This window comes from Varroa destructor, unplaced genomic scaffold, assembly GCF_002443255.2.
Source record: "Varroa destructor unplaced genomic scaffold, Vdes_3.0 BEIS01000004.1, whole genome shotgun sequence".
NCBI classification, from domain to species: domain Eukaryota; kingdom Metazoa; phylum Arthropoda; class Arachnida; order Mesostigmata; family Varroidae; genus Varroa; species Varroa destructor.
The window spans coordinates 5384030-5411590 of NW_019211457.1; the positions used below are offsets into that span (position 1 = coordinate 5384030).

General features: G+C 40.8%; 2 protein-coding genes across 8 annotated transcripts in view; one reads left to right on the forward strand and one right to left on the reverse strand.

Annotated features, from left to right (window-relative positions):
- LOC111249056 (gamma-aminobutyric acid receptor subunit beta-like) overlaps positions 1-18625 on the reverse strand; it is a 136810-nt gene extending 118185 nt beyond the window's left edge. The window contains exons 1-2 of one of the 7 annotated variants that reach the window (XM_086986727.1): positions 16778-18625; positions 13851-14585 (exon numbers count right to left, since the gene is read on the reverse strand). In XM_086986727.1, coding sequence (XP_086842853.1) covers positions 13851-13927 — 77 coding nt within the window. In that variant the 5' untranslated portion in view covers positions 13928-14585; positions 16778-18625. Of the gene's footprint in view, positions 1-13850; positions 16380-16777 lie in introns of those variants that run through there. The other 6 variants (XM_086986724.1, XM_086986726.1, XM_086986728.1 and 3 more) reach the window with 6 other exon arrangements.
- Positions 4225-16514, forward strand: LOC147755767 (uncharacterized). Its single transcript, XM_086986733.1, has 2 exons — positions 4225-4313; positions 16372-16514. Exons 1-2 carry the CDS (start codon positions 4253-4255, stop codon positions 16512-16514), a joined length of 204 nt encoding a protein of 67 aa, XP_086842859.1. The 5' UTR covers positions 4225-4252.
- Positions 18626-27561: the final 8936 nt, after the last annotated feature.

The following is a 27561-nucleotide window of genomic DNA, read 5'->3' on the forward strand; positions in this document are numbered from 1 at the left end:
CCTAATGCAATGTTTAGATTACAGTTCCTCGTGCAAAATGATATTTCACAGTGTCATATCCTCCTCTTAAGAACAGATTTAGCTTCATCGACTTGTTCGACTGTTCATCCTTCCTCCACTATATGCAACGGCGAGACAAACCGTTTTTGTGCTCTACAGAAAAAAACCGACTGCTTTCATTGGTCGAATTTATCTACCAAACTAACTATTTACTATTTGCTTTTTACTTTCATTACGACGATGAATTTCCTCTCTGTTTGTGTTTTCTGTCTCATTGTCGCTTACACGCTCTGTCGCTAAGTGATTTTAGGGTTACTTTCCCTCCCTCACACGCTCACTTCGTCGATCTGTCACTCGTTCATTGCTCTCAAATACTCTTCCACATTAACCCAAAAGAGTCTCATCGAAAAAAAGTGGATACGGCCAGATGTTCGTGAGTGTGAACGCCCCTCGCTAAGTTGTCCATAGGCCCCACTCAGGCCCTTCTCCCTTCTACACACATACACTTGCGGAGTGAAATGATCATTTAAGTGCCATTCAACTGGTTTACCTAGGGGCTGCAATTATTTCAGAATTTTTTGGCCTACTTCGATTATGTTGGAAAGCGACGTAAAAAAAGAGATGAGAAAGCTACAACTAAGTGTAAGCGATTGCGCCATGTGCGTACGGTAGACTTCTTTGAGAAATGCCCCTCAAAGGGCTGCTTTGATGCACTGCAGACAACTGGCGTAGACGCCTCGAATGGAGCTAAAGCGAAATAGTTGAGTACAAGCAGCAATGAATCATTGTCGTATTTGACTTTTAAATCAGGCCGCAAATGCCATTTGAATGTGCAGGGGAGCCTACGCAAACCAAACTCGAATATAAGGATTGTCTGAATTCGATGCGAAGCTAGTTCGCTATCAGACGTCCGCCAGGGCAGGACGTCGATTTGCCCTGGCGTGAAGTCGAAGCTACGATCTAGAGAAGAGCTCTAGGGATTGGGGCCGATAACGAAAACCACTAAAGCATCTAACGTTGTATTGTTGTTTTGAGAGTATGCTCTATGTTTTGATTCCTTTGCTGCTCCTCCTACCCCGAAAATTCAACGGACGATAACTTATACACATTTTCACTGACGTTGACATCCTACCGCGGGAGAACATGTAAAGATCGGCTGTGTGTTTTGAAAGATCTCTATGAATGCCAGGCATTATACGTCGACAGTGTGTATGAAAAAACGCGTTAAAGTAGCTGTCGACGATAAGTTGGAACATCGCTAGCACATTTGGCGCTACCCTCACCTACACCGTAGTGAGTTATTGAGTTACAAACAAGCTTTGATAGAGAAAATTATACTGGAAAAGAGTTGTCGCTGTAAAATCGTTGGCCTTTCTGGGCCGTCTGCAAGGTCTGTACCGGCCGAAAATTCAAGACTCAGGTTTTCTGTACGCATCAAGCAGCAGATCCAAGCGCACACTCAGTAAGTTAGTCTAGGTTCCTAATAGCAATTCGATCTTCCAATATAAAATAAATCAAACTGCGCGAAAAATCTCGGGCAGATCTGTCTTTTTCAGCCGTATACGCGCCCATCCAAAAGCAAAAAAGACCACCTCTCTTGCTCATCTCGCGAGTTCGTTTATTTGCTTGCTCTCAAAAAAGGGCAGAGTGAGAGGCGTAAAATGAGCGTGTTAAGCGTAGAATGGAGTACACCGTTCGACGGTTATTATGTAATTGATATACGGAGACACGCAAGTTGAGCGAACAAAGGTAACTTTGGCCTGCGATAACAGGAATGACAAATTCATTTCTCTAAGATACAAGTAGGGTGAGCCAGGTCTGTTGATACTATTTGCGCCTTATACTGAACCTATGTTCGGGGCAGCCTACATACGAATTATTTGGAAATTAGCTTTTAGTGTTACAAGATCTTAAGGCTAATAAGTTATTACCCTTCATTAAGCAATTGTCCTTCATTGTTGAAAATCACCGTGTGGAGAGAAACCCATTAAGCATTGCTGGCCTACATTTAGGAACTGAATCGTTTTTGGAAAATTTCGTCTCAGTCCCATCAACTCCGTGCATGCCTACGAAACCGCACGCTTTTAGCATTTTCCTTTGGAACGTTCTATTTCTTCTAGAAGAAAGGGTCCGCTTATATTTTGCATAGATCACACATACCCTCCTCAAAGTGGATGAGCGAGCGAAAACGGGAGTTGGTTCAAAGGCTAACCTTAGGCAGAAGTTAACAAGTGAACCGCTTGTGTGATCTTAGATCGCGATTTCGGCGAGAAAACTCAGAAGATGATTTTGAAGAAGTTGATATAGCAGAAAACAAACAAAAGTTGGTGCAGAGTTAAGGCCATCTTCGTTAACCTTCTCCTGACAGAAAAAGGCGCATGCATTTCTGTGAGGCCCGCATTCGGTACGATAATCGTGCGTGGTGGCGCCAATGCCGAAAGATTTCATACGGCCTACGCTGCTGCGCCAATTCTCTATTGCTACCTGCACAGTAAACTCTTTTAGCTTCTAACACAAACGAGACTTTGAATCGAGACTTCAGGCATACACAATATTACTCTACAAAGATTTCGCAAAGATGGCTTCTTCGAGTTTATGAGATGCGTAGTTGTGCTGCACCGAGACTCGAATGTGAATAGGTCTTCTCTATTGATGACAATGTTTAATATTTATTTAAAATCGTTCTAACCAAAGGAGATCTACTACACTACCGAATTATAACAAACTGTATTTTGAAACGGATGTGAGCTTTTGCCTCAAAAAAAGTGATGCCTTCAATAAAAGTTACCAGCGACCTCGTTGCTTCATTGTAGCTAGATCTTAGACTTCGCAGAAGTTCGCGGTTGAAGTTAGTCTTCTCGGCTTTGTATATACTTACACATTCCGGAACGGTATGCTTTTATTTACTAGTAGGTTGTCAACTCCTCAATTTAGCTAATACAGTATTTAAGCAGTACTCGCGCTGCCCTCTACAGCTTTTTTTTTTTGAATTTAAAAAACGAATATTTTTAAACTTTTTATTCTTTTTAAGAACTAAAGAGTTTTTTTTTTTGGTTTCTCGGTCCGCTCTGATCTAATTCTGATCTGAGAAGAACTGATCTAAATTCTGCCGACAAGAAGACTCTTACGTCTGCCTATGATACTCGACAACTACTTCAGTACTAATACTCCTCTGCTTCAGCTTCTCTAGTGACACTAACATCCTGGTATTGGCACTGGCATGGACGGATCGCAAATATTATATTTTCCTTTTATCTCTCATAAAGTTATAACGGGCGACAATTTCAGCTGTATTTTAGGACTATATTACGTTCCAATTAATATTGCTATGGTGTGGTTAAAGCAAATTGTCTTGGACTCTTAATAATAATATTTTGGTTCAACTAGAAATTTGAATACATAATATCATAATGAACTGATTGATGCAATCAGAGGAAAATGCATAGATATCCAAGTACGTGGGCGCGAACGGCGTGGGTACACGACCGTATGTATTGATAATATGTTTAACAATTATCACTCTTATTATCCTATTTCTGACAGAGCCATTTTGTCATCATGTAGCACGTCAACGTCTTCCAGCTTTGTCGCGTTATTGATTCCATCGATTTTATAATTATTTTTGAACTGCTTGAGTTCTTGGTTGGTTTACTAGTCGACAGTCGTTCCTCTGGCCGCTGGCCTTTAACCTACAGCTTTAGACCTCGGGTTTAGCTCCTTAGCCACCAGGCCCGCTGAATAAATAGATGTAATTAATACCTACCGACTCGATTGATTTCTCCCCTCTTTACTCTATTTGATCGCTGCGTATCACTTTGCCGACTGCTGCTGCTACTACTCCTATAATTTATTTCTTCTACTAAAACGATCTTTGTCCTTAGCCCCTTTTTGTGCACCTAATTACCCCAATTTTTGCTCGAGTCTAGATATATATTAGCTTCTATGTAGACGCGAGCACCTGATAATCAGTTGTTCGATTACTGTGGTTCTAACTCGGTATCCCGGGCTCTGACAGCCGTCAATGGCTACTTATAGAGAATACGTCTCCAGGTTGAGATACTATGCTCTAAAACTTCGAGATGAAATGAAAATTAAGTCATTTTAGCGTGATTCGTCCCATCATATGCATCAATTTACACAGCGCAAAAATTTAAACAGGACGTCGTCTGCTATTAGCAGATGACGTGCGCAACTTGTTCTGTAGACGAAAACAAGCCGCCGAGAGCGCCTACGAAGATGCTCGCTAAAGTCGATGCGGCGTTCAGAGGCTAATTTTCGGATGACGGCTCAATCGCGTTGTAACGTTGAACCAGGTATCATGCATTGATATCCAGAATTAGAGAAATGTAACTATGTGTAACTCATATATTTCAATTATATTTAAAAAAAAAAAGTGTTTGACTATGAAGGTGCATAGAGACTAAGTTTTACACAACTCAGATTAAGATTTTAAAGGGACACATATGAGAAAGTATGTGCGATAAAGGACAACAGGTCGTAGTTCCCAAAAAATAAATGAAAATTATAATGATAAAGTAATAATAATGCTCCAGATAAAATTACAGACTTTAAAAAGGAGCTTTAAAAAAGGCGCACTAACAACTACAACTATTACACACTTGGCTTCATTTAATGTTCATTTAAAAAGTTCATTATATCAAGTTTGTCATCCTTAGGGCAATGAACCAAACATACAACATAGCGTTATTCACAAAGCTAATCTCTAATCAGCAAAATTTATCATTAATTATCATCTAGATAATAATCTCTCAGCTAATTATCTGTCTAAAGGCATAATAGAATCGATTGTCAGCTATTATTAGATAACAAACATACAAAACACTACGAATCTGCGGGCGTTTTATCATTGAGCTCATCGCGTAAACCCGAAGTAGAGTTTAAATGAAGACCCGAAAACTCGATATAAACGTAAGACATTTAATACCCAAACAGCCACCGAGAAATAAAGGTAATAAACAAATCTGAATCATTCGAATATTTATAGTCGCCATTGTTTGCCTGCAGGAATTATCGTCGTATAAAAACTGCATTATAATACATCGCATAAAAAATTCATGACATATCCTCTTTGTGGTAAAAAAAACAACCGCCAGAGGTCGTCTCGTATATTTCTACAGTGAAAAAATAATCAAATGTCAAGTACGGTCCTGACGAGCAAACCATTCGAAGGTGCATCGTGAATCCGTCACGCCACGGTATTGTTATCCTTCATTCAAATATCAAGTTCACTCCGCGAACCAATTGGACGCCTCTTTGTCTCTGTCATACTCGCTAAATATATATTATATAGTCGGTCTCCGAGCTCCTCACTCGGAACTTTGAATGTCGCTGTAGTTAGCCGTAGCACAACTGCCCCCACTGACGCTGGCATATGGCTTAGGTCATACCCTATGCACCAGGTTACCCATTCCAAGCTATCTACTGCAGTTATATAATTGGAACGGGAAGCGATTGGCAAATCTTGTAATCCACAGATATTCAGACGACTGTCTACGCTGTATGTATGTATTATAGCGAATCGCTGCTCGTTCTCATGGGCATAACGATCGTTACTTTTAGTCTGTACCATTACAATATCTGTCTATTATTGGTAAATGTCACACGCATCCATTGAACTGTGCCGCGAAGAGAAGCGGCAGCCACACACTTATGAATGTCCGCTGTAGTCCTACTCGTTTTCCGTCCTGCCATATATATATATGGTACGAAAGACATTTGGTGTGCTAAAGCACATGCGAATCTATACGAGCTTCATCGCTTGCAGTTCTAGGCCGCTTTATCGAGCCACAGACTCAATACCGCAGTGCAGAATAGAAAAGTTGTGGGCGAACCCAATACGACAAGACGTTGGGATGACACCGGAATGCGGGAGGCGGAAGGCGATAGAAAATTTGCAAATGCCAATTTGGTGAGTGACCTGTGTGCGGTACTTTGTTACCTATTGTATATGAGGCACCACTACTAATGTACGTAAAAAAAACCTGATCCAACAACTGTCGTCCCATGTATCCGGTCCACAGCTGCCGATGAATTCTGTATTACATTCTGCTATCTTACAATTAAACATCGACTGAGTCGTACTTTGATCAAGCACAGTAGAAACGTCTTTCCCCTTCCTTCTTGTTTCTCACGTGGCTTTCTTTACCGAAAGGAAAAAAGATTCGCTATTGTAACCTTTATTGTGGGCCAAGCAAGCGTCCTGCCGTCTCGAAAGACACCGACAGCGACGACAACTGTGAACACGATAAGGAACAGGATAATAATAAGGCGAAGATGAAGCGCGACGTAAGAGACTTGAGATATGGTTGCTGGGTTACGATACTTATGCCGGCGTCCACACGGAAGGCAGATATGTGCTTCATCTGCTTGCGTCCGACAGGAATCAAATGCTACTGTGAGCAGGAGGAGAAGCGACGTCGGCTACGCTACGCAGCCAGGCAACGGCCTGAGCTGAAGGAGCAGCGGTCGGTTCTGTCTTTACGTTCGTTAAAAGCGGGTGCGGTTTGCGTGACGAACGCATACTACGATTTTCTATAGCATTTATCTGTCAGACGTGTTTTCCAGTCACTGTTCACAATCCGGTCTATCACTTGCATACCACGAGCAATAGTCTGAACCGCAGATAACAACAGTGGCATGCCGTATACTAGAAAAGTTTGTATGCTTAATTCAGGCTGTTTCAATGGTTCTCTGTCATAGTGCGAGGTTTACTCACCTTTCCCTGATTGCCGAATGTAAGGTGCTTTCAAAATAAGTGGTACTTTTCTAGCCAATAGCTCATGTAGCACTCACATAGTAACCGAGCTTCGAAAACAGGCTTTAAGAACATTTACAGAACGTTTGTAAACACAGTATGAAACCTCGCGATGCGGATGTTCTTGCTCTTTCATATGTAAAGTTAGCGTAAAGGAAAATCGCACAGTTATTGCCTGCACGCGTAGCTGGCGCGGTTTCCGTTGTCGCTATGCTGCGATTTTTAGTATTGGTCGATGACAATTTTGAGCATCGGCTTTCACAAAAAGCCTTCTGTCATTAAATACGAATGTGTGAACACCTGTGTACTAGTGCCTGTGTTCGCCTACAGTCTAACGGCGGTGTAGTCGCTAATGTTTAGGGCTTCAGTGCCTCCCTCGGGTCGTGCTTTTCGTTCCTGGGCATCAAACTACCCCTCTTCTCTCATTTTGCCCTTAGAAAAAATTGCGAGAGGCGGCGGCAGTAGCCAGTTAGAGACAGCCAGCAAGCCGACACGCGGCCAGCACAGGACATAAGCCCTTAGGCAGAACTGGGCTCGTACAAAGTTAGTCGCTCGCGGTTCTAGTGTTCGTCACGGCGATGGTCACCTGGAAGAGTAAATGCTGCACACCAAGACACGAGATAAAAATGATGTAGGGCGCAACGAAGCAAGCAAAAGGTTGTCTTGTCTCGTCGAAATATCTCAGCGTTCCGAAGGCTGTCCTATGACACCTGGGCGCGTTTGAGGATTATGAACTATAAAGATCGAGAGGGATTTTGGATAGAAGGCGTTAAAGCTAAAACGTATTTGGGCCGATATAGCACACAAATACACCATTACGCAACGACTTGCTAGAGTGTCAGGGAGTGTACAAGGAAGTATTCCTTCTCCGCGTTGTAAAACTCTCAGGTCAAGAACCACGCAAGCAAGAAGGTGATTACAAATATCTTATGTTTGGGCTTCCGCAATCAGTCGCTACTGGCGGCGATCGAGTATGCTGGAACTAGCGAGCGGGCGGTTAAAAGCGGTCTCTCACATAGGGTTCTTTTTTTACTTAGTTAATAACCTGTGGTCATCGCTTTCGCCCTCGCTGTCTTTTATCTTCCCCACCCTGACATGTGCGTTGGTCTTTTTCTAGTCTTTTTCATGTTTAAAACTATCGTTTCTTTCGTGTGTATACCTCAGACTATAGAGATACACGAGTGCAAAACGACGGGTGAAGAAAAACGCCAGTTGTCTTTCCCACGGAACGACTGCCTTTACGCCTCGACTCTATGAGCACTCCTTTTACTCTAAGGCGCTCACACACTTGGTTTATTCCTTACGTCCACCGCACTCAATGCTTAGGCATCAGTGTGAACGTCAACTCGAACGCGAAGTCTGAAGGCGGAACTTTGCTCGGTGTCTGAGGTGTTTCTGAGTGGCGGAACAACCTAATATAACTTGTACACTTACATCACGGCTAAAACGAATGAGAAGAGGGGGAGCTTCCTTCTGGAAATGGTGCCACAAAACCCGATGAAGAATGCGATCTTCCAACGAATATCTCATGTTCTTTTTGCAAGTCAAAGAAGACTACTGCCATTTGTCGTCCGAGACATCGTCGAGTGAACTTAATGTTACTACCTCGAATCGGACCCGAACGTGGTGGATTCTTTCAGACCCTGCAAGCCTGAGTCATTCATATTTGACATGGCTCTTGTGCTACTTGATACGAGTCTTTGATTGATCTTCGTACACACATACAAGTATTTGATGACGGTAATGGAGAAAGAAAAATGGCCAGGCATAAGTGTCTGATATAGTCTACGATATTGTATATCGTTCACAAGACACACGAAACACGGATGATATTTGCATTTTTCAACCTAAGTGCAACGGAAATTGATTGCATAGCGTTGCCGTATATATTTTTAATTGAATCAGAAGCTGTTACGAGAGGTTCTAATACATCGATTTTAAGTCCCAGATCTAAATCGCTGATTTTGTGTTCTCACTATCTTATATGCAGCGTAATGGGATAATTATCTGATATTGCTCCATTGCTCATATTGGTGTTTTGTCTCTGTGTTACGAGTCCTACATCGGGTATCGCCATAGGGCATTCTATTAGACTGCTGGCTTCCAGAGTAAAACAAAGTGTGCCTATGCCGACGTTCGAACCTAGACCACAAAGTGCCCCTAACATTGGCATGCGAATACGTTACCAAGTAAGCTATGACGGGGACTATTGATTTGTATCTAGCCAAAAAAAAAAAACTGCAGTCGTAGAATGTACGTCACGCTGAACTAAATCAATTTTAGAGCGACAGGTTTACAATATCGAGTCTATTAATATCTGTTAATATGAAAGATTTTAAGTGCTAAATAAATATTTTCTTTTCAGCTAAGTGATTCTGCGTCGGCTATTTGTGCGAACTAAGAGAAACTTAAGTTTTTATAGTAAACATCGCGTATAAGAAGAAATACAAAACATTTAAAAACAAGAACAAATGATAACAGATACTTTCAACTTTATTTTAGACCTTGGCTGAATCAAAACTGCTTAAACTTGGTACGTAGTGAAATGGAAATTGACATTGTAATGTTATATAACCTAATAAGCCGTTTTCTGCCGACACCTAAGCTAAACCCGTGACCCCCACTGAACGCCTTAATGTTTTTTTTTGATATAAACATATCGAGTTATTTATGTATAACGCATGAACGACGAAATAAATTCCCATACTCAAAATCAAGTTATGTATTACCTTCGTTCAAGCTTGTCGGTTCTATGTCGTTCTATACAAGTTTATAATAATAAACAGTAGCAATTCGAAATCTGAATTTGCAACTCATCGAAATTGGCCCTTCAGGCCACTTCTACATCACAGGATTTAGACGAGCTCGTTACGTGCTCAAAGACGTACTTCGTCAAAATGTTTATATATTTGTCTTCTAACCTCGAGACCAAAACTAGAGATCCCATAATTACACCGTTTACGTTTTTATATAACAGGAAAAATCTTCAGAGGAAATTTTGTGGGTTTTTTTGGTACTGTTTTTTTAAAACATCACAGACCCTGCACCACAAATCTAATAGAATTGCTGCACTCCTATTGAAAAACAGCGCTAAGGCCATTGAACACAAAGGAACTCGTTGAGCTGTATGGATGACTTGAAATGCCCCTTTAATCACAACACTGTTGCTTTATTTCATAGAATAGTATATCATGTTATTAGATTGGAGATAACATTACGTGGGCGCTAGTCAGCCAAAGGTACGCGATAAGCTAATTTTGAGCATATATTTTTTTAAAAAGATTGCTGTATCCGTCGGGGATCGAGTCTGGCCCTTTGGCCGGTGAGACCCCGCGGCAATCTTCCCTACATTTAGACTATAAAGGCTTCATAAAGAGATCCATAAAAGAAAGTCAATAAGAAAGTTATGTGTCGAAATCGCAAGTTTAGCATATAGAAATAGAAGAAACCTAAAAAGAAAATTGGGACAGCAGTAAGGGTTTAGCCTCTGCCTTGTGCAATCCTTTGTTAACTCCAGCGCAATACAGAATCTGACGAAGGCGAAACAAGGTGTCTACAGCGAATGATCCTGCCCACGATTATATTTTCATCGTGGGGTACTTCACTACTGCTCGATCAGCTGAGGATTAATTGGCTACAAACACTGGATGAAACAAACTGGTAAAGGTTAATTTGAAAAACGGCCCAATTGAACCTTTAGATGCGCAAATCGTTCATTTAACAAATGTTTAGAATGATGCGTTTATAATTGCTTTCTACATAACACGAATCGTTCGGTTAGCAAAAACCGTTGTACAGTGTCATCCAGTTACTGCAATTCTAATACTAAAGGTAGCTTCTCGAATATTATAAACTCATGAAGGGGAACCCGAGCCATTTCCTTTGTGTGATTTTTCCACCAGGGACGGAAACGGTAGGCCCTAACTGATGCAGTACGATCTTCTGATCTCGAGGGCAGCATTCAGGGGACTGCGCCAGAGTTTGCCGATGAGCTATGTCAGAAGCATGGGTCTGTGTTCCGGAGGTCATCTGTAAATCGTGGATGTTGCTTTTTTCACTTCGTAACTAAACACTGGTGCTGTTGCAATTATTCAACCGTCTAGGGTCCTGCAACTGTAGAAGCTTAGCTTTGGTTGGATGGAAAAATCGGTCGTCGTTGATACCTTCCTGGCGTTTATGGCTTCGATAGGCTAAAACTGAACACCACTTTTTATCTATCCTCGTTTTCCTATTTTCTCGTCTCTTTCTTTTTATTTACTTTTCTGCACCTTTGTTCCATTCGCTCGCTTCTTCTTGTGCCTGTTACTCCGTGTAAATCAGTCATTGCACCGTCTTCGCACAAACTTTACCTCGTTTACCTTTACTCCCGTGTCATAACATTCGCCCACGAATCCCTACTGTTTGTCCCTGGGCCCCATCCCTCACAGTCCCAAAATTTTCTCAAATAACGCTTAGTGAAAATCACGCATCAGACACCCAATGCGGGGTGAAGATCATTTTAGGTAGGCCTTTGCACTTGTTCTACCGATGTCCATTAGAGGTGGATTACCATGGCTACGAAGCTCGGCTGGTTATGCAGAGGATAGTTCTGTGGTCATAATGTTAGTAAGCTAACGATGCCAAGAAAAAAAACGTTTCTCTTATTACTTCGACGGGTCGATGTGTCCCAGCAAGTTGAAGGCAAGCGCCCCTTTTTTACCTCATTTCTGTAGCTTCCCATTACTGTATTTATTTCTGGGCTGAATTGGTTTCATTGTGTCCAAATAAAATCATTTAGCCGAAAAGAAGCATTGCGGATCATAACTAGAGGGGGGCTTCTCACGTTCTTAGGTACTAGCCCTTAGCTAGCATACATTTCCTATTTGCACGCACATTGATATAGAAGCAACAAGGTGACGAATTTGTCGGAATGTTTTCTTACAAAAGGAGAACGGGGAAGGGCGAGGGGAATAACGGTAGAAGGAATAAAATCAAATTATTAGGTAATACCTTTGCTGTGAGAGTTTCGCTCATTGCCTTATTTCTTAAGTATATCGGATTTTTATATGACAAAGACTGATCACGTCGCTATAGGGTCGCTTCCATACACAGTGGGACAGAAATGTTTCCCACTATGGATTTTTCACATAAAATCAAGTAGCTCGGCTAATTTACACTTCTGACGTTCGCATCAGTCATTGACAAACCAACTGTATTGACCGTAGCATGCTTAACAATATGAGACAAATCATACATTTAGACAGAATCTTTTTATGCTTACATTTCCGTCAATAAATGTTACGAATTAGACGAAGATGCCAGTGACTTGATCCTATGCAATGAACATAAATGTATCTCTAAAAATGACTACATTTTTTTTTATAAAATATCTTATATCCAACTTTTAATAAGTTTATGTAGCAAATTTCTACTCATCCCACGATCTTTTGATTTTTCTATTAGATTAAATGAATCAGAATTAGCCTGACCAGTATAATTAACGCACTTACCTACTCGTATCACAGCCTGCGCTGCGTGTATTCCGTGATGCATTATAATGGCGGTCATGGTCAACCAACCCGGACGTGATAATAGCCCTCTCTCTTTGGCTCACAAACATAGTTATCTTCCGCGCCATCACCATTATCATCTTCCGTTTTATCTTCACCGTTAAATCCGCCGAACCAAGCCGCCGGTAAATTAAGTGGTTGTAATGTATTACGTACAGAATGGGAGCATTTCATTCTGGCATATTTGAATTATTTACCTCATGCAAGATCTACGAGCGTACAGATTTATGGAGCTACTTACGAGTTACGGGTTTGTCAAGAGACTGTACCGTACTGCTTTAACCTAGAATTTGCGATATATAGGCATGCAAAGCACCGATGCCCACAAATAGCTAGGGCATAGTCACAAAAATATCAGTCACATTTACTGATCGATGTCCTGAGGTTTCCAAATGTAGGCAAATCGTTTTGAAGTGATGCGTTTGACCTGAATGCGCATGTTAGTCCGGCCCAGTCTAGCTTAGTATAGATCCTGCTTTTGCCCAATGGCCATCACAGTCGTTAATTAATATCCTTTAGTTATTTTTTAATTAATTGATCAGATTTCGTGTATCCGGACTAACACACAAGATTATATAAAGATTACGTTAGCAGGCAGTGTTATATTAGAAGTTAAAACCAGCTAATTCAGAATGAGAAGTTTGCTATTATCGAATAACAGCCTCACCAATAACTGTTTACGAGCACTTTTTCGAGCGAAACAAAAATCAAGAGCCTATTTAATCCAAATATAAATTCTCCTGAATACCAAGACGCATGTCCTGGTTAGATTTTTGTCTATTTTTATCAGGACGGAAGCCTCACACTACTGATACTTCGTTCGCAGTAATTTATGTGACAGAATACAGATCAACTTTGAATTTAAAATTAGCAGAATGTAGTGGTGTTTTTTAATCAAACGTGATTGCAGAGTGATTCGAAATTAACAACTAAAATGCTATGAGATATTTTTAAGTGTTGACTGATCCAAGACCCATAATTGTGGATACATCCATAGCCTGACTGAATAGTGATAACGACAAGGCTATTATTACCTTAAAATATTTTCGTAAAAAAGTTCACCGATGGAAAATTCTCATTAAGATATGCTCTTAAAGCACGACGATATAGGTGCAGATGCGGTGTTCTGTTGGAAACAAATTTCGCCAGTTTCTTTAAGGACTTCTCAAGTGCGTGGTAAATTAAATCCTTACAGTAAACATAACCAGTATTGTCAAAAAGGGAATGGCCCAATTAAATGACTGTATATATTGTGCATATGCATGTGCAGCATTTTCCTACCGGGTGACCTTTCTGCTCGTTGTCTGTCTATGCCCGAATTCGAACCTGGACCCTCGGCCCCGCTAAACCGAAAGAAGTCACCTGGTGTTTTTGCGGATTCATTTTACCTTTCTTTACTTGGTGCTAAATAGCACAATAAATGTAAAGTATGTCGACATGAGAATGGGTTTTGCGCACGGCGAATTATTAGTTTGTTCGCTTCCAAGATTAGTTAATCGATCAGAGCAGCAGCAACAACAACTCACCCAGGTTGCAGGGTCTGATGAGCCTCCGTCGAGACGATCAGGAGTAACGCCGTTATCACACTCAGAAGCCGGTTCATTGTCACTTTGCTAAAACATACCGAAACGGACACACACACGGGATTAATACAGACGTATTGATGATAGACGAGGGAGACACGTTGTTTGCTTGATCCAGCTAGCTTCCCTAAGAGCCACGTCTTGTCCCGGTTGATGATATAACTGTTACCCGTGCCATACCTTTGCTATGAGAATTCCATACGAACGTATGGACTCGATTAGTTTTTTCTGAAAAATCAAAACGACGGACAGCGCGCACAACGATCTAATAAGCACGTGCATACGCCGAAAGACGTACATACACACCTAAAACGGCTACGCGTCCCGTATTTGCAGATTTTCATCGATTTTTTTTAGGGTGCTACGCTAGCCGTAGTAATCTTCTTATCCCGCTTTGAAGAGCTCGTATTGTTAAGACGGTTAGTAAACGTGAAGAGCGTTAAACCTTGTTCTTACCATTTACGACTCCCCTTCAAGGCACTCACTGTTTCTTCCAAGTATCTTCAATGGGTTCCAGCTCTAGGATTGACTTTTCGCACTGCCCTGACCGATACAAGTTTCCGTACGCAAGCAAACGTTTGTCGATTTCTTGCATCTACTGTTGATTTTGTTGTCCAATTTTAAAGGAGAGTGCAGGGAGTGGTACGAGATTTCAAGTTTGCCTTCGTCATCGTCTCCCTAACAAAAATGAAAATACAGTCAATTTCTGAAGTCGGAACCCGATCGTCGTCGATGACGTTGATGATTTTCGAAATAATGCACGAGTAGCAATGAGACGGAAATTAATAAATTTCCGTGCGCGTGCGAGTCAGACTTCGGTGTGTCTATGTGTGTTCGTCTCCGTGTGTGTCAGCAGTGTAATTGCTATCACAGGATTATCTTACCCCTAATCTTGTACTGCTGATACTCCTGACCCCTCCGACTCTTCGGACCCTGAGCGCCGCCAGCGCGAAACGACTACTATCTGCGAGAGGAGTCGTACTTAAATTTAAGGCGCTGCAAAAGGCGCTGGCGTGCCACTTTGTTCTTAAGGCGACAACTTCCACCTGTTTCTATTGTTTGTTGTTAGTGTTTCTTTTTTCGTCTTGCCCTTCGTCCGACTGCGCCTCTTAGTAAGTTACTTCTAAATCTTCATAGGTTGTGCTATTCTTGCTGACATATATTGACGTTTGTTGAGACACTGTTGCAATTTGTATGTGCGTGTATTGGTTAAATGTGTGCGTCTTCACTGAAAACTCTCTAGAAAATAGGGCTGATTGTTTCAGTATGGCAGATCGATTGTTCTGTTCAACGGCAGTGCGTGAACTGAGAACGGCTTGACCTGTCACATATTAGCTTCACCTATGCGCAGACACGAAGGTTTATGCAAGAGCACGATCGACTTATAGATGCGACGCTTTTTTGAGCATCCAGACAGCTCAGTCTTGAAATTGTGGATTGGTTACGGCTTTTCTAAATCAATTTGTTGAAACAGATTCGTTTTTTATTATATTAGCTAAATACGTTTAGTAAAGTTGGCAGGTTTCTCGTGTGCGGTCGGTGGTTGTTTGTTGTGCTCATAGACTTCGCGTGTAGCCTCGCGTTCGTCCCACGTGATCCGAAATAGTGGGGTTAGCTAGTCAGATTGAAATCCTTTCAAAATAGATGTCAAATCAAGACTGACTGAGCCTTTTGTCTCGCAGAGAAACGCGACCGATTGCTGCTGATTACGAGGTAATGTTACAAGCCATATTTTGCCAATCCACTACTGTTCCGAGGACATGCAGAATTCGTCAATGACCCAAACAAAACAAAGCTGAAAGCTACTGGCTATAGTGACGTCTAGAGAAGCTCCGGAACCTTTATTCGTTCCTAGGTTAACACTTGTTGTCCCAGGCGAGATACAAAGTTGAGTGTTCTTGTACTACCTTAAGTCAGAAATTAGATTTCAGCTGGGCCGATTACAGCGGTCTTAGGGCGCAATTCGTTGAAAAGTTCCACCCTACGTTCATATTTCACACATCTGTAGACATTTTCGTAGTAAAAAACAGTTTAGTCAATCTGCGGCTTGATATTTTTTTAATTAGTCTCCGAATAGCACTTACGGTCGTCCGTTTTCTTCGTTTCGTCCTGAACATGTGCCAAACTACAGCCTAAAATCTTACTACGCTTCAGGACTTCACGAGTTCCATCAACGTTCAATTGGGTTGTCGGCTCAGATGATTAATTGGTGAGCGATGAATGACGATGGTGATGAAGACAGCAGTAACGAACAGCTGGAATCTAATTATCCGTTCGAATAAGAGCAATAGCAATAATAGTAATAATAATAACATAGCAATGCTCACGAGGCCTGTCTCGTCACCCTTTATTTTGACGCTTCCCTGCGAATACTTCAGTGAACGTTGACGGGCGCATGTTGATACCACCGTCGCACTTGGCGCGAGCACAATTTATGATTAAACACGTTTTTCTCCTTTTCCAGTCAACGGGTCACGTTATAGTCCCGCCGCACCAATGCAAAACAAACGAATTCACAAGCAACAACAGCAGCAGCAGCAACAACAACAACAACAACAACGACGACGACGACGACGACGACGACGACGACGACGACAACAACAATAACAACAGCAGCAACAAGTGCAATGACGATTTGAGAAAACACCCGCGCACTTTTCGAATCGCACGCCGACTTTTTGTACTGCTATTATAAGTTTATTATGAGTGCTATTAGGCTAATTAGTAGGGTCACAAAAACTCGAAAAATATTGAAAAAAAGAGACTGAACAACAACGTTCATTTGTTAATTCCAGCGTGATGAGGCAGGTATTTATATCTATTGATTTTCACATTTAGAAATAAGGCTACATTAGAAAATAAGGACTTACTTCACTGTAAAATAGCGGCTCGTAATGACGAAGGTGGTAATGTGCCTGCTGTGTAATTAAGTAGTTGGATGAATGCGACTTTCACAACAGCTGATGAAGATGATACAGTGCATCAGGAAACTGTCAGGACGCAGACCGCCATTTCTACAGTTACGACTGCAAAGGTACAGCAGCTTCTTATTGTTGTTATTTTCGTTGAAGTTGTTAAAAGGAGCGCCGTATGCTGTCTGTGATTGTGATCGTGGACATAAGATAATGGCGCAATTTTCTTGCTGCTCAAAAGCAATTGTTTTCGTTAATTTTGATTTTGCCGATTGTTTAAAACTTCCTCTCGCTTCTGCTGCTGTTACTACCGGTTCTTGCAAAGTTTTCTCAGTTTATCTTGCGGTCAACTGGTTGAGGTCCTGCTAATGTCCTCCGATTTGCTTTTAACGTGGCTAGACTTCGAACAGCTCTTCGGGGCATCTTCTTCGACGCCGTCCACGTGTCCTAATCATCGAAAAAGTCTAAGTAAAGCGTTCACCCCGAATAGCGGCTCATGGAACGAACGCATCGGCACTGGAAACAAACAGATTTGCTCGATGGCCGAACTTGTGTAGCAGACAGCTGATTTCGCGCAACCTACTGGCCCTACCAAATCGTTGTTTGTGGCTTGTGTCAACGGTGAGGCCAGCGGCATCCAGTAGCGCAAGGGAACAAGATCTTGAGTCGTTGATTTGCAACGTTTTTCTGTTTGTTTGTTGCGTCCTGTAGCATGGAAAGTGGTTGTGGCAATTACAGAAACCCGAAATTACAATCCCCGTGATGGACAATAGACAACTCGGTATGCGTTCTTTGCTGTGATTCGGAACTGAACGAGATTCGATCTTGGATTCATCGGTCGATGCTGCTTGAAATGTGGCCTCCGACGTCTTTTTGGTAGTTGTTTTGGTTTGACTGGGTGTTTGTGGTTTCGTTGTTATTGTTGTTATTGTTGCCGTTGTTGGTGCTGTTATTGTTATGTGAGCTGTTACCGGCGTTGAGTACGGCGTAGCGCAGAACGATAATCCGCATCGAATACTAACAACAGTCGTAAGGCAGTATGCGGCTCTCCGGGCCGAACCCGGGCCCGAAGTCATTTTTGGGTCATAGTGATACCGTCCGTAGTCCAACAGTTAAACATGTTTTGTTTTGGAGCTCCTTCACCGCCTTCAGCTTAACTAGGTTCACGTAAGGGTAGAGCCATTCACCGGGTCGTAGCGATATCAACAAATGGAAAGCCGACCGACTCGATCAGAAAGTGTAAACTAACTTCAAATTAGATCGTTGCTCACTCAGGCTACTCATTGGTCAGGAATATCCTCGTTGACCGCGGCAATTCGTCGAACAGACTACCACTCGACCATTCTTAACTTTTCTTTCTTAACTTGCTAGACATGGGGAACTTCCTAAAGCACAACAGCATCCTCCACGTGAACGTCACTTCGCAGCTGATACACAGACGTCTATTACACAGACAAAAGCATACATTCATTCACTTGTACGACATGCTCAATATAAGCGAATTCACTGCATTTAATCACTCCTAGAACAGTCACACAAAGCTCATTCTGTGAATGCGCGCTCTTTTCATCTAGCCGCCGATTTCTACTAATACTATTATTACATATTAAAACTATCAAGCATTGGTTAAGTTAAATCGGCTCGATGGCGACCGGCACTTCACGTACTAACACCGATCTTGTCTCTTCCCATATCCTGCCGTACTTATGTCGGTTGCCCGGTGCAGCTCACATACGTGTTTTCAACCCAACGGGCTCACCGGGCCGTGGCTACGACTGGATGCCTGTTTTATGGAGCTGAGTCGCAGATCGAGCAAGCAGCTCCGGATTTCTAGTTCGGTTCGTGTCGACTCGCAAACTTCCCTCTCTTACTCGCCCTCTCCACATTGGGACGGGCAATCGCCGGCTGTCAGCGGAGTGGCCTGCACATTGGGGTGGAAGAGGACAACAGTAGCAATAGCAGTAGCATGCCAACCGAAAGCTCCAAAGGCCCAACGCCCCACCGCAAGGCGAACCTACGGCGTCCATAAGATCAAGAGCGCGAAATATATAGTATTCTGGACATGTCGAAGGTCTACGTAGTCCTTACATACACAAGCTACCCACCAGACAGGTGCATATAGGTTCTGAACGGCACGGCGATAGGGCAAGGTGATACACGAAAAAGAGCTACGGGCCAACATTCATGATGAGTGATCGTCACTGTATCGGTGTTCCGAATGAAAGGCAAAAGCAGGGAGGAGCACTTGCAGAAACTTTGCCATACCTACGAGAGGGGAAAGTAGTAGTGATACAGACGACATGAATATAGAAATAACGAACACAAACATTGTCCTGTCTCAGAGCTCAAGAAACTTTATGGGACAGAAAGGAGTGTCAACAGAATACGTGCCGTCGAAACAAATACATAAATTGTTAGCTACAAATGCATACTTATACAGCGTTACGTATGTCAAAAATACACATTAATCTGTAAATTATAGTGGAATAGAAAAAGATATGAGCTTGGGGCAAATACAAACCTGAAGTTGCAGCTGTCCAATGTGGAACTTCGTGGAACACCAACGAACCCTGGACACAAGTCAAAAGAAAATGCCCGGGAAAGCTTTCCGCAAAAATCCGGGCCAGTTTTTTCTCTTGCTGCTAACTACGTTCCCGATATTCAGTTGGTGTCATAACTACTCGCGCTACTAAAAGGAAGAATTTTCCAAAGGCTATGAGTTACGTTTGAGGTTTTGATTTTAGGAACGCTATGGCTTTCGCTAGCAATTTGTTATAAACTATAGTTTACACAAAGACATACGGCTATATTATGAAAATGTCATATGATGAATTTCGTCGTAACGACATGGCGTTTAATTCTACCGCGTCGCTTCCACATTGAATCGATAAGTTTACCTATTCAATAAACGTTGGATCTACAGTGCTTATTTTCCGTTCATATGGAACCGAACTACTATTATATGTATGTGTTTCGTTGTGGAAAGTATATGGCTACCTACGCTGTTGGCCTGGCATTTTTGTGTTATTACACATGAAATTGACCATGTCTTCTTTGCATGCCCGGTAATAGCTAAAAAAAGAAAAATAATCACTTAATTCACAGAAATGTATCAACCTTACTAAATAAAATAGATGCCCATTTATTCGGAACGTGTTTTGATTACTACTTACTCGAGTTGTCGTCACGATCCAATTTAAACTTACTTTATTAATGCCGTTCGTGCCTTCTCCGCCTATATTCTTTAAATATGTATCACCGGTAGCTCCGGATTGATCCTGCTTATCTGTTTTGTGTGTTCGATGTGCCAGTGAACGTTTAGCACCAATACAGACTCCGAGCATCGAGGTACTTACGAAATAGGAACATTTTCGTATCTAATCTATGTAGAATTCGTTTATCGCAGTGATTGGAGATCAAGCATAATCTACTCTAAGTGACTTATGGCTTAATTTTAGGAATACCTAAACATATACAAACGTTTTTTCTTTAATAGAAAAAAAAAGTATCCTTTTATGGTATTACTGGAAAAGACGAAAAGCCTATAAGCTAACATGATTCTGCTCGTTATCGCGTTGCTAATTTTCATAGTGTACGCTTTTTTCAAGGTGATACTTTATGGTCCAATTGTAGTCTTTTTTGGCCAAGAATTGACATGTAGAACAAGCTAAATAGCGCTGAAAGCGTAACCCAGTACATTAACGCCTTGTTTAAGAACGCGGAGAAATCTATTCGAACATAGCCAATCGGAAATGAAATACTGCAGGTCGGGTAGGCCAGGTTTTTTACATGATTGCTCTCATTCATGAAGTACAGCAGCTGTATTGTTTGAATACAAATTTCAGCTGAAGTGATAAAAGACACCTAGGTCTTGAAATTAATGCTAACGGCGAGATTTCCCTTTGACCCAATAAGCTTTGCAGTCCTTCATTCGGTTTTAAGCCACTCAATTTGTTTTGCATTGTACACTTGCTTGGGGTCTTCAACTTGGGGCTTCAACAAAGCCGGTCGGGGTAACGAGATACCATTTCGATGTCCGATATCTGCTAGGTCGATTTTAAGAGGCTTAGGAAGACGATTATACAATAGGCTAACGGACGCCATTGTTTTGAGACGGTAGTCGGTGGACTTATATGACGCCCATATAAACTGACGATTAAAATACCATGCTTTTGCTATTCAACAAGTTGACCGCAATAAGTTCTCAACAGTAACGTAATGGGTAAATTAAAACGAGGGTCTCTCTTGTGATGCCGTCTGATCTATTGGAAAAGTGTTTTACACTGTATTTTCAGAATAGACTCTTAACTAAAACCACGTTTCTAGATACTTGTGGGTGACGTATTTCTTCTTTGATGGCCTTAACGTTCGATACGGTTAGTTCCGAAAATGATAGACAGAGTTCTATTGAACGTCAACGTACGTGGTCAATTATCAAAGTAAAACTGGCCCGTATTTTCAATGAGGAAGCTTTGTAAAAGGTATGAAATCTACCGCTCTAGTCCATTTGCCAGATATTTGCCAGAAAGACGTGAATTGAAAAGTAAGTTGGGAAGCCATCTTGTGAAAAGTGTATACTATATTGTTAATAAAATGACCCTCTAACATTTCGATTCGATAATACTTGTGCACTCCCTCGCTTGTATCCTATATTCAGTAGTTGGGATAAAATGTTTACTGATCACAGAACTTAGATAACTGAACTAAGATAAAACGTCTTTGGCATTTCATATTTTTGGACCTAGTCTGTTCCATGTTAAGTTCTATAGAAAGCAGCAAAGTACTGTGAAAAAAAAAATTGGTATTAGCTTTCGTGTAGCATTATCTTCTTAGTCTTTATAAACATATTCTTATTATAACGGTATACACGTGTAGCAATTTAAGTTGTGACTATTTGTATATAGTGCGTATTTACCAGCAATTACCAGACTGTTGATTTACCACATGTAAAATATAGTTGGTGTCCAAAGTGAAAAATTATTAGAACTTTATATCAGCATACTGCTGGGTTAAGATAGCAAGTTGACATAAACGCCATTAACTTTTTCTTTGCTGTGATTAAGCGGCGTTTCAGACATGGCAAAAATACCGCCCATGTCCTAGAATCTTACATGATAATTGAAGGCAGATTCCGCGGGGGCCATCGGTGTAGGAACCCTACAGAATCATCTTGCTGCACAAAGACACCTCCTTTTTCCATCAACTTAACTGTTCAGCGACACCGTTGCGGCTTTGGCAGCCTTTTGATGGTTCTATTTTACCTATTAACAAGCCTAGTGACGTTCCTCATGACCCATGATGTTCGCTTGCAGATGTGAGTGCTTAGCATTGAGTCGCAGTCTGGAAGGGCGTTCAAAAACCCGTCTCCACTTGCAAATAATATTTTTCTAGCTATAATTAATATACATTAAGTTTTAACATATGAGTATAGGCTGTCGTAACCTTTGTACGCACTGTCCAGTTATTCCAAAACGAACCAGCAGTTTGATTACGCGAACAAACAATTAGCGAGCTAAAAAGAAGTCGACCTAAACGCTTGAACAAACATAACTGGCCTAAAAAAAACTGTTACTAAAGTTAGAGTTGTCAAAAAAAACGAGACAAATTTTCACTAGGAACTTGCCTGCCCTAGAATCAGATTTGTCAAAATAGACTGAAAGCAAATAAAGAGTACTACGTTAGCGGCTAGATGGGCCCGATACCCGAATCGACAGTGGGATTTAAAGAAAGAATATGTCTCAGAGAATGCCGTACCAATATAGAATTACATAGACCTCAAGGTGCGCATTGTACGCGTTCCTAGAATAAATATAGCATAGATATGCGTGTATATATGCTGTACAAAACCGTTCTCTCTCTCTCTCTCTCTCTCTCTATATATATATATATATATATATATATATATATATATGCGCACCACAATTTGCAGAAAGCGACGTGCTTAGCGTGACTAATGCATAGTTGTGAGCAAATGGCCAAGATAATCATGGGCCTGCTGCCGTCGCTGGTTCGAATTTTAGCATTGATAAGTGGTTACTATGATACAAAATAAGTATGTAATTTCATAGATTTGTTTGAGAAAAACCCAGATCATTCCAGTAAGACCCACAGACCAGATAGCCAATGGCCGATGGAAAGTAATATGGCAATACATATTATTTTACACTGGCGCGGGTTTCCGCCAAAGGTTGACACGAGCCTATTTATACTGCTGCAGTACTTCAAGTTCAGACTCGGGCTACTCCATAAACTACAAGCAAAAACTAAAAATCAGCCACGATTTAAAAATAGTATTATTAACTCATTAAAATTCTGCTTAAATAGGCTACGACCACAGCATTTTAGTGCAACTTGGTTGAATTTTGGCCTGATAACAGGCCAAAGGTCTCAAAAATGCCATGCCTCAAAACGGCTGATAAGTACAAAAGGTTCAAAAAGTCGCAGAAAATCTTCGCTTCAAGATGGCCATAAAATTCTATATAGAATATTGAGGTATCTCAAAAGCAGATTTTTGGACCGCTTCAGCGAATTGTCGGTTATTCTTATACAAATATAAATTCTGTTGAGAACATTTCACTTAAAAACTGGCAATTAGTCAGACCCTCAATTTCGGACAAATAACAAACTTTTTTACCATGAAAACGCAGACTGTGAATTTCGGGCGGAAAAAAGTTTTCTTTTAATAACGGACCGACGTTATCGGGTTGGAATTAATTACACGTTTGTTTAATAACGCTTCGTCTATGCTTATCCCAAAACATGGTCAGATATTCAAGCTTAGTTCAGTTATACCTCAAACATGGCACCATCTTGGCAGAAGACGTACGTTCAAATACCCTCTATACATGATTGCATAACAGTTTTTATAGACAAACTTTTATGCTAATAGTTTTCCCTTCCTAAAAAAAGTACCGGGGTACGATGTCTTTTTTGCTGGATATCATACTCAGAGCTTTACTTAATTTTTTTAATTTACTTATTTATATTTTAATTTTACCCATGGTATGCATGTTTTCTAAGTTCTTACGTTTTAAACTTTTTTAAATTCTTAGGTTTCTTAAATTTTGTGGCTAATAGTTATATAGATAATAGTCGTCTTTTCATCATAGGAGAACTGACGACAACCTGGTGTTTTTATTTTTAAGAAAGGTGACGACCAAACGGCATCGAGGAAGTCTCGAGACTTATCTTTTAACCTTTTTAGAGAGTATTTATTCATTATGATATATGGGGTGTTGCTGTGATTTTCGTGAGGTATTAACAGCCTTAACCACATAAAACCTCTTTGTTTAAAGTCCTATCAAAGCGGGAAGATCATGATAGGACCACTTGTCGACGACATCGATTAATTCTAGGAATTGTACGGTTTTTGGGTATGTATCGTCCATTTTTCGTTGGGTTTGTCTACACGGACATGTTTGCGGGGTTGTGTATTGTGGATTTACCGATCGGATCACGGTCGAGCATCACTTCAATGGTTATTTGTCGACATTTTTTCTGGAGATTTCATCCACCAGTACCGCTTAAAGATCGCGAATCTTCAAACCGCGTTTGTCGTTTGAAGAAATTCCAAGTTCACGCCGATCACGCCGTATATATATGTATATGTATAATTTGTGAGAATAGGGAGGTGATTCGAAAAGTATTGGTAGCTCGAAAAAAACGCCGCCCGGCTTCAGCTCTCGCAGCGAATAACCAAATGCGAGCAGTGAACGCGTAGCACTTACGCGACTCACTCCGATTGCACGTCTGATATAAAGCAATCGATTAGAAGATTAATAATATTATTAAAATAAAGTAATAAAGTCTTAAACTTAAAGGTATCGTTTTTATCCTCAATGGATCGTTTATGAAGTTCCCACTAATGGAGTTAGTCGTAAAGGAATTCTAACTTGTTCTCAATAGCTAAGGCTGACGGTTGAGATCATACGCGGCAAATGGAATGCTGACGAGGGCACTCTTGAGATGAAACCTAATGCAAAAGCCCCTTACTCATTATTAGGCCGCATGCCTTTTAACTCAATTGACACACTGTACCCTTTATGTACAACTAATAATTATTATATAAAAAATCCTCTTTAGTTATAACTAACGAAGAAATTACCTTTTGTTATCGCTTTTTTCTTTGCATAATATTTATTTGGCTCAATAGGCTATCAGCGATGTCAATGGCAGTAGGGTATAAAGACATTTGTGGGTAACGTAATAAAGTTACTAACTTAAATGTGCTAATAGGTCAACCGACATCGTGAAAGGCGAAATAATCGCTGACCTAATTTCTACCGCGACATTTCTAGTATCAAATGTGTTTCCATCATCGTTGCTAGGCTAGGTTGTTGACGCGCTAACAAACAGGGTTCCATTGTTTTTTTGGTAAATTCACGTTAGGTAACTTACCCGTAAAGTTGGATAAGCGTGTGTCATACAATGTTCTTAATGAATCATAAATGTTAAAGTATATTGATAATACCCTATATGAATAATGAAGCTTGTTTGCTTTATAGACAGCCATTACAAAAGTAGGTCAGTGTCCCAAGGATTCTAGTCACTTCCATGATTTGGACACTCGAAATGAATTCTCATCAAAATACCTTCAATGGCAGTAACTCATTCAATCATTCTATTCTTAAAGATACCTCTTCTTCTTGAATGTTCTTCGTTCTTATTGAATAGCAATCGGGTCAGTCAATAAAATATAGCTAAGAGTCCCCCGAATTTTGCTAAATCAATGATTTATTTTTATGGCCGTCTCTTATCTACAGACCTATTTGAAATTCTGACGTTCTTATTGTCGTCTGCACACTTAAGCAGCTGCAAACAGTCGATAAAAGCTAAAGTCTGCAGATTCGGATATGCTATCTTCGCAGAAACGTCAAATATGCTAAAAATCCCATTGCCATTCATTTCTAATCATCCATCTACCCTTTTGAGAGAAGGGCAATCACTAATTTTACGTAGGCATAGTTGATCTTGCTGACTGTATTTTAAGACATACGAAATGCCTTTACTATCTTCCAAATCGGGCTGCTAATAATAATAATGATGAAGTAATACGAAGCAATTTACGGGTGTGCGTACATTTTATTATCTTATGATAAATTAATTTATGCTCTTCCCCCAAAAACATTTTAATATAAGAAAAAGTTTTATCAATGGAAATAATTTTCACCAAACGATGCTTCTTTTGAGGACACTTGTTTTTGACGTGGGAGGGAGGGAGGGCGAGAGGGGGGTAATAAGTTAAAAGACTACGAGTATTATTAGCAAATCATATATCGACGTGGAGGCAGTTACAGAAAAGTTCTGAGTTTTACATCCGGTACTATTTTAGCCGAGCACTGCGTGCCCAACACGAGCGACAATATGCTTGCACTTGGATTCGAACTTACCATTTACCGATTACCATTTATCCGCGACTTCAGTGAGCAATCACTTTACCATCATCATACGTACTACGAAAGTAAAAGCATCTAGAACTATTTCGTGCAGCAAGGAATCCTATCGGCTGTCTATGACTGCCTTTATTAGATCAGTAGTGGGTTCAGCTGTTTCCAGCACGAAGTATTACTGGCAGTTCTTTTCCGTGAGAAAAAAATTATGGCCTTAGTTTGTTCTGACCTAATCACGCCGCTGGAGGCCTGACCAGGAAGGAGGAGATGTCTCCTAGAAGACAAAAGAGGCCACATTACAAGGGTCGAAGGCTTAAGTGACACACGGTGCAAAATATTAAAACGTCATTGCACGAGCATGGCGTTTACCTATATGGTGAGATTAGCGCAATAATGCCTATAGACGTATTACTGGCACTGTTAGTCATAGCTTATCATGATAATTTTACCATGTGGACAATAGGTCTATTAACAAAATGAAAAAATTGGAGTTTGTAAGGGTTTAGCAATTGTGGATGAAAAAAGGACTAACCTCGTCTACTGTAGGGGATATCAGCAGTTTTCATGTGCGAGTTAAAGCTTACTGATTGGCTGTAATATATAATTTAAAATACCAAGGCTCTATTGTTATTTTGTATTGTTTCCATTTTTTCTTATAGACACTAAACATATTATAACGCAAGACATAAGGCATACATTTCGAGCTGAGGATCTTAAACCTTAAGGTGATATTGAAAAGGCCAAAAGTGGAATTCGCATAGTACATACAACCGATCAAATCTCCCGATCGCGTTTAGGAACCAGAATGCTTAATATCGGTTCCTAAATGCATACCAGGTAACCTTGTCTTGTGCAACCTATTGTCCAGTCGGCGAGCCCGTATAAGATCTTGAACTTGCCATGAGCCTTAGCTTTAAATTGCACATTATAAATACAATTTATTCATCCACTTTACTAAGAAATATTCTTCACGATCGCTTTATAGTTAGGAATTCAGAGTGAGGCATTATTGTTTTCGTTTTGTTGACCATGTACAAATATTTCCTTTTTTCTTACCATAGGGTAAACCGCCGTACCTAAGAGACCAGGTTGACGTTATTGAAAGGTTCCTTTTGACGCAAAATCGCGATACATTGTAGCGTAAGTCGTGATATAGCTTCTTACGAAACAAAAAATAGATAGGATTTACAAAACCAGACTGATTTCCAAGCGTAAAAACACTAAAATAGACCAAGTTGACAGGTAAATATGCCTTCATGCTATTGGAGATGAGTGAAAGAAACTTTATGGATAATGGCTAAACACCTTAGAGGATACTGCAGCGTCTGCTGCGCGTTGCTTGAACATGAACTA

What these genes read in the sequence shown, in the direction of transcription:
- LOC147755767 (XM_086986733.1), top strand. Translation starts at nt 4,253, where the DNA reads ATGCGGCGTTCAGAGGCTAATTTTCGGATGACGGCTCAATCGCGTTGT. An exon ending in GCGTTGTAACGTTGAACCAG is followed by an intron (nt 4,314 to 16,371) that starts GTATCATGCATT and finishes CTCCTTTTCCAG; the next exon opens with TCAACGGGTCACGTTATAGT.